General features: G+C 38.3%; 2 protein-coding genes across 2 annotated transcripts; one reads left to right on the top strand and one right to left on the bottom strand.

Annotated features, from left to right (window-relative positions):
- The first annotated feature begins 765 nt into the window (after positions 1–765).
- Positions 766–1,248, top strand: LOC128739558 (S-phase kinase-associated protein 1-like). Its single transcript, XM_053835051.1, has one exon. The coding sequence runs from the start codon at positions 838–840 to the stop codon at positions 1,246–1,248; it is 411 nt and encodes a 136-aa protein (XP_053691026.1). The 5' UTR covers positions 766–837.
- A 5,215-nt stretch (positions 1,249–6,463) lies between these two features.
- Positions 6,464–6,943, bottom strand: LOC128742410 (S-phase kinase-associated protein 1-like). The gene has a single exon (XM_053838765.1). It carries the CDS (start codon positions 6,878–6,880, stop codon positions 6,464–6,466), a length of 417 nt encoding a protein of 138 aa, XP_053694740.1. The 5' UTR covers positions 6,881–6,943.
- Between the last annotated feature and the right edge of the window lie 1,001 nt (positions 6,944–7,944).

The following is a 7,944-nucleotide window of genomic DNA, read 5'->3' as shown; positions in this document are numbered from 1 at the left end:
ACTATGAACAGAAAGTGATTTTGAAATGCGTTGTCGGTTCAACTCACGTCACCGACATCTACTTGAATCTAAGTAGACACGGACTTAATTGGATGGTTTTGCTTGTGCGACAGCTATTCTTGCAATGCTGTTTGTTCCGTATGCAGCAATTTTCCGTTTTCTAAAACTACCACATGCAGGAATTGAACCAAACCATGCTAAGAACATTCCTCACATCAGAGGTAATGTATATGCGAAGTTTTATCAAAATTCGTCGAGCGGTTTGCGAGTCTATACCGGACACACGAACAGCATTTCATTTTTATATATATAGATTACAAATTCAAATACAAATCAAAAATAATATTTGAGCTGGAAATGGGCATATCAAATGACACATAAGATGGTACAACAAAGGTTCCTTTCACCACTAGATGGATTAAATTAGGTTTTTACATAAAAAATCAAAAGTTCAGAAAAGCTCAAGTTACTGCAAAAAATAATCATTTACAAATCTTTCCAACTTGTACGTAACAATTATTCTACCTACCATATTACCTGTGCTCCTTCTTCAACTACCTAACGGCTTGAATAGGTAATTTCAATTGACAACGCAGATTTTTCATTTGATAGGTAAAGGAAAGGCCGCTCGTTATTCCTGTATAAAAGTGGATAACATTCTGTTGAAGGGTATCAGTTTGGTTGAAAACATCAACAATTTCATTATTTGTTATTGAAAGTTGACAAGACAGACTAAAAAAATAACCAGCAATGGCCAGCAATTCCATTAAACTGCAATCCGTGGACGGAGAGATTTTCGATACAACCGTCGACATCGTCAAATGTTCTGGAACGTTGATGACCATGATCGAAGCTCTGGGTCTGCACTTTTCGACTGAGGAAATCATTACGCTGCCGAACGTGGTCGCAGTAATACTTCGTAAGGTACTGGAGTGGGCTACTTACCACAAGGACGATCCGGCACCGATTGAAGATGAGGTTGTAAACGGGGAGAAACGGTCGGACGATATCTGCCAGTGGGATCAGGATTTTCTCCGCGTCGACCACGGTACTCTGCTCGACCTGATGATGGCAGCCAACTATCTGGATATCCAGGCTCTTTTGGACACTTGTTGTAAAACGGTGGCGAATATGATCAAGGGTAAAACACCGGAGGAGATTCGGCAAAATCTCAACATTAAGAATGATTTTTCTCCGGAAGAGGAGGAACGAATTCGCAGGGAGAATGAGTGGTGTGAAGAGGCTTGAAGTGATTGAAGTGTTTTTGTATTGGCGGTTTATTTCACATAAACGGTTTATTTCACATAAATAAAAACGGGTTTATTCGAAAGATAATTTGTATTATTTAATGTATTATTTTGTATATTACTATCCTGGAGGCCAACTCTCAAGTCTTTTTTACACGGGGGATACGTGACGCGTAAAAATACCCGTTTAAAAACCGCATTAAATGGGAAAAGTAAGGAAAAAATATAAGTGTAAATGCACTAATTTCATATATCCACTCGTCCATTTTAACCAATAGGTTCGTGAAGTCGTGGAAAATAAGCGATAATTTGTAAGGTCCTAAAAATTTGCGGTCTTGTGCAGAAACGTGTGTTTTGAGTGCTTCAATAAGGCCATTACAAATATTTTATAAAGTTTTTGTCCTTCCGGTGTTCGGCCACTGAAGGGGGGGGGGGGCGAAAAAAAAACAAAGTGAATTTTTTAATCGAGCAAAAAAAACATGGACAAAACGAATCTATTCCTGCTTATAATATATACGTTACTAGCTGACCCGACAAACTTCGTATTGCCACAAATTAACCTGTGTTGTACATAAATCATGAATCTCGGATGATCTTTGTCACAATCTCGAGTTTTGCAAGCCCCCCAGGGGGTGGGGCTTCCGACGGCGGGTCACCGGCAACACTCGCGACCGTCTCGTCCTGAATGATCTAGTGTTACTATAGATAGTTTTTGTAGTCTTGTATTGACTAATGTTTTATGGAAGAGTCTCGAATTTCTCGAGTTCGATTAGTTTTTGAGTTTCGCAAAAATTTCTGTTTTATTTGTATGAGAGTCCATATCCCCCTACCACAGGGGTGAGAGGTCTCTAACTATCGTAAAATGAATTCAAGACTCCAAAATCTCCCACTTGCCAAATTTGGTTCCATTTGCTTGATTAGTTCCCAAGTTATAAGGAAATTTGAATTTCATTTGTATGGGAGCTCCCCTCTTAAAAGGGGAAGGGGTCGTAATTCACCATAGAAAAAATTTCTGCCATCTAAAACTCCCACATGCCAAATTTGGTTCCATTTGATTGATTAGTTCTCGAGATAAGAGGAAATTTGCATTTCATTTGTATGGAAGCCCACCCTCTTAAAGGGGAGACATGTCAAATTTGGTTCCATTTGCTTGATTAGTTCTCGAGTTATGAGGAAATTTGTTTTTCATTTGTATAGGAGCCCCCCCCTCTTAAAGTGGGAAAATCCATAGAAAATATACCATAGAAAATATTCTTGCCTACAAAAACACCCACATGCCAAATATGGTTCCATTTGCTTGATTAGTTCTCGAATTATGAGGAAATTTGTATTTTATTTGTGTAGAAGCACCCCCTCTTAAAGTTGGGAGGGGTCCTAATTCACCATAGAAAATATTTTTGCCTCTAGAAACCTCCACATGCCAAATTTGGTTCTATTTGCTTGATTAGTTCTCGAGTTATGAGGAAATTTGAATTTCATTTGTATAGGAGCCCCCCCTCTCCTGAGGTGGGTAGGGTTCCCAATTCATCATAGAAAAAAATTTTGTCTCCAAAAACACCCACGTGCCAAATTTGATTCCATTTGCTTGATTAGTTCTCGAGTTATGAGGAAATTTGTATTTCGTTTGTATAGGAGCCCCCCCTCTTAAAGTTGGGAGGGGTCCTAATTCACCATAGAAAATATTCTTGCCCTCGAAAACTTTCACATGCCAAATTTGGTTTCATTTGCTTGATTAGCTCTCGAGTTATAAGAAAATTTGTATTTCATTTGTATAGGAGCCCCCCTCCTAAAGTGGGGAGGGGTCCCAGTTCATCATAGAAAAAAAATTTGTCTCCAAAAACACCCACGTGTCAAATTTGGTTCCATTTGCATGATTAGTTCTCGAGTTATGAGGAAATTTGTATTTCGTTTGTAAAGGAGCTCCCCCTCTTAAAGTGGGGAGGGGTTCTAATTCACCATAGAAAATAATCATGCCCTAGAAAACTTTCACATGTCAAATTTGGTTCCATTTGCTTGATTAATTCTCGAGTTATGAGGAAATTTCCATTTCATTTGTATAGGAGCCCCCCTTCCTAAAGTGGGGAGGGGTCCCAATTCATCATAGAAAAAAAAATTGTCTCCAAAAACACCCACATGCCAAATTTGATTCCATTTGCTTAACTACTTCTCGAGTTATGAGGAAAATTGTGTTTCTTTGGTACAGGAGCCCCCCCTCTTAAAGTGGGGAGGGGTCCTAATTTTCTATAGAAAATATTCTTGCCCTCGAAAACCTTCATATGCCAAATTTGGTTCCATTTGCTTGATTAGTTCTCGAGTTATGAGGAAATTTGTATGGAAGCCCCCCCTTTTAAAGAGGAGAGGAGTTATAATTCCCCTTATAATGAGGGGAGGGGTCTCAATTTACCATAGAATAAATTCTTGTCACCGAAAACACCCACATGCCACATTTTGTTCTATTTGCTTGATTAGTTGTCGAGTTATGCAGAAATTTGTGCTTCATTTGTATGGGAGCCCCCCCTCTTAGTGGGGGGAGGGGTTTCTAACCATCACTAAAACCTTTCCTGGCCCCAAAAAACCTCTACATGCATATTTTCATGCCGATTGGTTCTGTAGTTTTCGATTCTATAAGGAACATACGGACAGACAGACAGACAGACAGAAATCCTTCTTTATAGGTATAGATTATTTTCAATGCAAAAATATACAAAAAAAAAGACAAAACCGAAGGAAAATTTTTTTGGACGATTTTCGGAAATTCCATTGTTCGAATTTCCATTTCTGTTTCGTGCTAGAATCGTTTATTCAAGTCGGAGACTCATTGTTCGAGTTTTTCAGACTGTAGAGCCCACAGACAATTGATTTTATAAAAAGAAATTTGACTCATATCCTACAAATTTTTTTTTGCCCCACGATTTTTCAAGCCAATTTCCAAGGGGGGGGGGGGGTTGACAAAAACTTTAAATATGATTTGCAATGTCCTAATTGCCTATAACAATACGTTCTTGTGAAATGCAACCAACAAGAACTATGCATGAAAAACTAATTTTTAAAGAACTTTCATAGAAAGTGCTCTGTATAGTGTATCTCTACACCCGAAAGAGATTTCATTTCTGCAGCAAATTTGTTTGCCTTTATATTTGCTACAACTTTGTCGAAGAAACTGTGTTTCCCAATTAAAAAAATAATTTTTAACGCATTACGAGTTAAAGAGAGTTAGGGTTTATTTCTAATTCCCGTCGTAGTAAGTAAAGCCATTCTAATTTTCATCATTTGTTGGATGGATTTAATGAATACTCCAAAAGTTCTAATGCTGATTTGACTAAAACACACTTACCTTCCGATCCGTGAACTTTGAAATCACTGAAAAGCGATTATTAAAGCATATTATTGAAATTACGCAACTGACTTTATTTCTAAAATTCGTCGTACGGTTTTAAAATCCGTCCATCAAAATTTTTCATCGTCCGAATCACGACAAGGTTTACGAAGCTAACGCGCATTTTTTTTAACGAGTAGGGAAATCTGCTATCAGACACTAAGAAGACAACTCAGGGAGTGGGGTTTGGTATCCCGACCCCCCTACTGGGGCGTGAGGATCCAGACCCACTAAAACCCTACTCGAGTCTCCAGCCTCTCGCATGTATTTGCTAACGCGCATGTATTTGTGTGTATGACAAATGTTATTCTGCAAAATTTCTGCAGGTCAGGTAAGTTTTCCTGGCTTGCGACAATGCCTTGCATGAGTTATTTTCATTTGTGAATGACAGAAATTGAAACGATTAGTCGACATTGTCTTCTTCGTCGCACGAAAAAACGTAAGAAATTTGGCTAGTAGGATTTCTTTAATGATAAAAAGCATATAATAGATCTCAGCTCACTTTGATTGATCGCGTATGATAGACAACAAACTAAAATATTAGGGAACAACTAGTTTTGCATTGTGTGTGATAAAAATGCTGATATTTTCAATAATTTTTGTTGGATAGGACGGGAATAGGCAATTACGACGAAGCAGCAACATATCCTACTATATTGCGCGGGGTCAGTCCCGGCGTAGTGGTTAGCATTCACGCCTCTCACGCTGAGGACCTGGGTTCAAGTCGCAACCCCGCAGAAGTCACGAATGTCCCAAGCTGTTGGATGTCTAATCTAACAAAAAAATCGATAGAGCAACTCCACTTATTCGGGATCGCGATCAACATACGACGCAGACACAGACGCGGGAATTTCTGCTGTTTTGCTGGTTACGATCACTTCTTAAGATGGGAAATGCGCTTCCGAAAAGCTGTTGCCAGAGAATCTTCTCGTCAAATCAGGTTTCCACTAAAGCGACTATATCGACCAGTTCGGCTTTGCTATAGCAATAAAAAAGCAATTGATTTTGGTTGGAAGTCCACGTACGTTCTGGTAGTAAAGCGGAGTAAAGTAGTGGATTGGCGGGGTCTGCTGCTGGTCAGTCACAGAACTGGCAACGGGGACTGTGTCATCAGAATTTTTTTATAAAAGTTGTTACAGTCGGGGGTAAAAGTTGTCGGGGGCTCCCATAATATCAACATCATTGCATCCCGATATAGCCTCAGATATCGGTAGAAGTGCGGTGAATTGGCTAGAGTGGTATACTATGTATGTCATGCGGGTCCAGATATTTACCGTCATTTTACCTATCCAACGACACATAAATTGTTCAGTTTCGTTCAGTAGTTTAGTAGTTATAACCATCTGAAATCTTTCATTCGGACGTTACACTTCTATTTTCGTTTTCACAAAATGCTACCAAGTATAGTAAACAAAGACGTAGTCCTACGTCAAAATTAACTCATATCCTACAAATTATTTTTTTGCCCCTCTATTTTTCAAGCCAATTTGCAAGGGGGGGGGGGGGGTGACAAAAACTTTGAAAATGATTTGCAATGGCCTTATCGCTTATTTTTCCTCAACTTCACGAACCGATTGGTTAAAATGGGCGAGTGGATATATCAAATTAGTACATTTACACTTACATTTTTTCCTTACTTGTTCCATTTAATGCGTTTTTTAATCGGGTATTTTTACGCGTCACGTATCTTCCGTGTAAAAAAGACTTGACTTGACTTGAGTGTTGGCCTCCAGGATAGTAATATACAAAATAATACATTAAATAATAAACATTATATTTCGAATAAACCCGTTTTTATTTATGTGAAATAAACCGCCAATACAAAAACACTTCAATCACTTCACTTCTCTTCACACCACTCATTCTCCCTGCGAATTCGTTCCTCCTCTTCCGGAGAAAAATCATTCTTAATGTTGAGATTTTGCCGAATCTCCTCCGGTGTTTTACCCTTGATCATATTCGCCACCGTTTTACAACAAGTGTCCAAAAGAGCCTGGATATCCAGATAGTTGGCTGCCATCATCAGGTCGAGCAGAGTACCGTGGTCGACGCGGAGAAAATCCTGATCCCACTGGCAGATATCGTCCGACCGTTTCTCGCTGTTTTCAACCTCATCTGCAATCGGTGCCGGATCGTCCTTGTGGTAAGTGGCCCACTCCAGTACCTTACGAAGTATTACTGCGACCACGTTCGGCAGCGTAATGATTTCCTTAGTCGAAAAGTCCAGACCCATAACTTCGATCATGGTCATCAACATTCCAGAACATTTGACGATGTCGACGGTTGTATCGAAAATCTCTCCGTCCAAGGATTGCAGTTTAATGGAATTGCTGGCCATTGCTGGTTATTTTTTTAGTCTGTCTTGTCAACTTTTAATAACAAATAATGAAATTGTTGATGTTTTCAACCAAACTGATACCCTTCAACAGAATGTTATCCGCTTTTATAAGGAGCGGCCTTTCCTTTACCTATCAAATGAAAAATCTGTGCTGTCAATTGAAATTACCTATTCAAGCATTTAGGTAGTTGAAGAAGACGCACAGGTAATATGGTAGGTAAACTGTATATTATGTACAAGTTGGATTGTAAATTATTATTTTTTGCAGTAACTTAAGCTTTTCTGAACTTTTGATTTTTTATGTAAAAACCCGACTTAATCCACCTAGTGGTGAAAGGAACCTTTGTGGTACCATCTTATGTGTCATTTGATAAGTCCATTTCCAGCTTCCAGCAAATATTATTTTTGATTTGTATTTGAATTTGTAATTTTTATAAAACTGACAGAATGAAATTCTATACGCATCACTTTGAATAAATTCTTACATAAACTGCTTCTTAGGCCCAGCCCAGATGTGAAGTCTAAAAATAAAAAAAAAATTAAGAGTAAAGTAAAAATAAATTTAGAGTCAACACATGCACAGTATCCGATAGCCGTGTAATCGACCTTCACGAATTTGAACCAAATTTTATCAGATTGTTCATTTTAGGTCAGAAAGGAAAAATTTTAAATTTGGTGCCGATTGATACTGATTAGCGGTAGTACCTTCTTTTTAAAAAGAAAGACCCGTTTTGTCATACCTTTTTATTTTTTACTTATAGGTAAACATGGAAATATTAGGTTTAGAAAGAAACTATTTTCACATTCCAGTTCCAATCGAAAATAGTCGAGTAAAAATGGCTTTTTTAGCGTTTTGAGCTGGAAATGATCATATAGAAATCGACACGTCTTCGGAACTTAATTCAACTGTTTGTTAATGCTGTGCTAGTTATCGTCCATATGCAACCTAGCGATAAACAATCTTCAGATTGTATGTTAACCTA

This window comes from Sabethes cyaneus, chromosome 3, assembly GCF_943734655.1.
Source record: "Sabethes cyaneus chromosome 3, idSabCyanKW18_F2, whole genome shotgun sequence".
Classification (NCBI taxonomy): Eukaryota; Metazoa; Arthropoda; class Insecta; order Diptera; family Culicidae; genus Sabethes; species Sabethes cyaneus.
The sequence above is the reverse complement of the archived record's forward strand: the minus strand, read 5'-3'. Positions and strand labels throughout refer to the sequence as shown.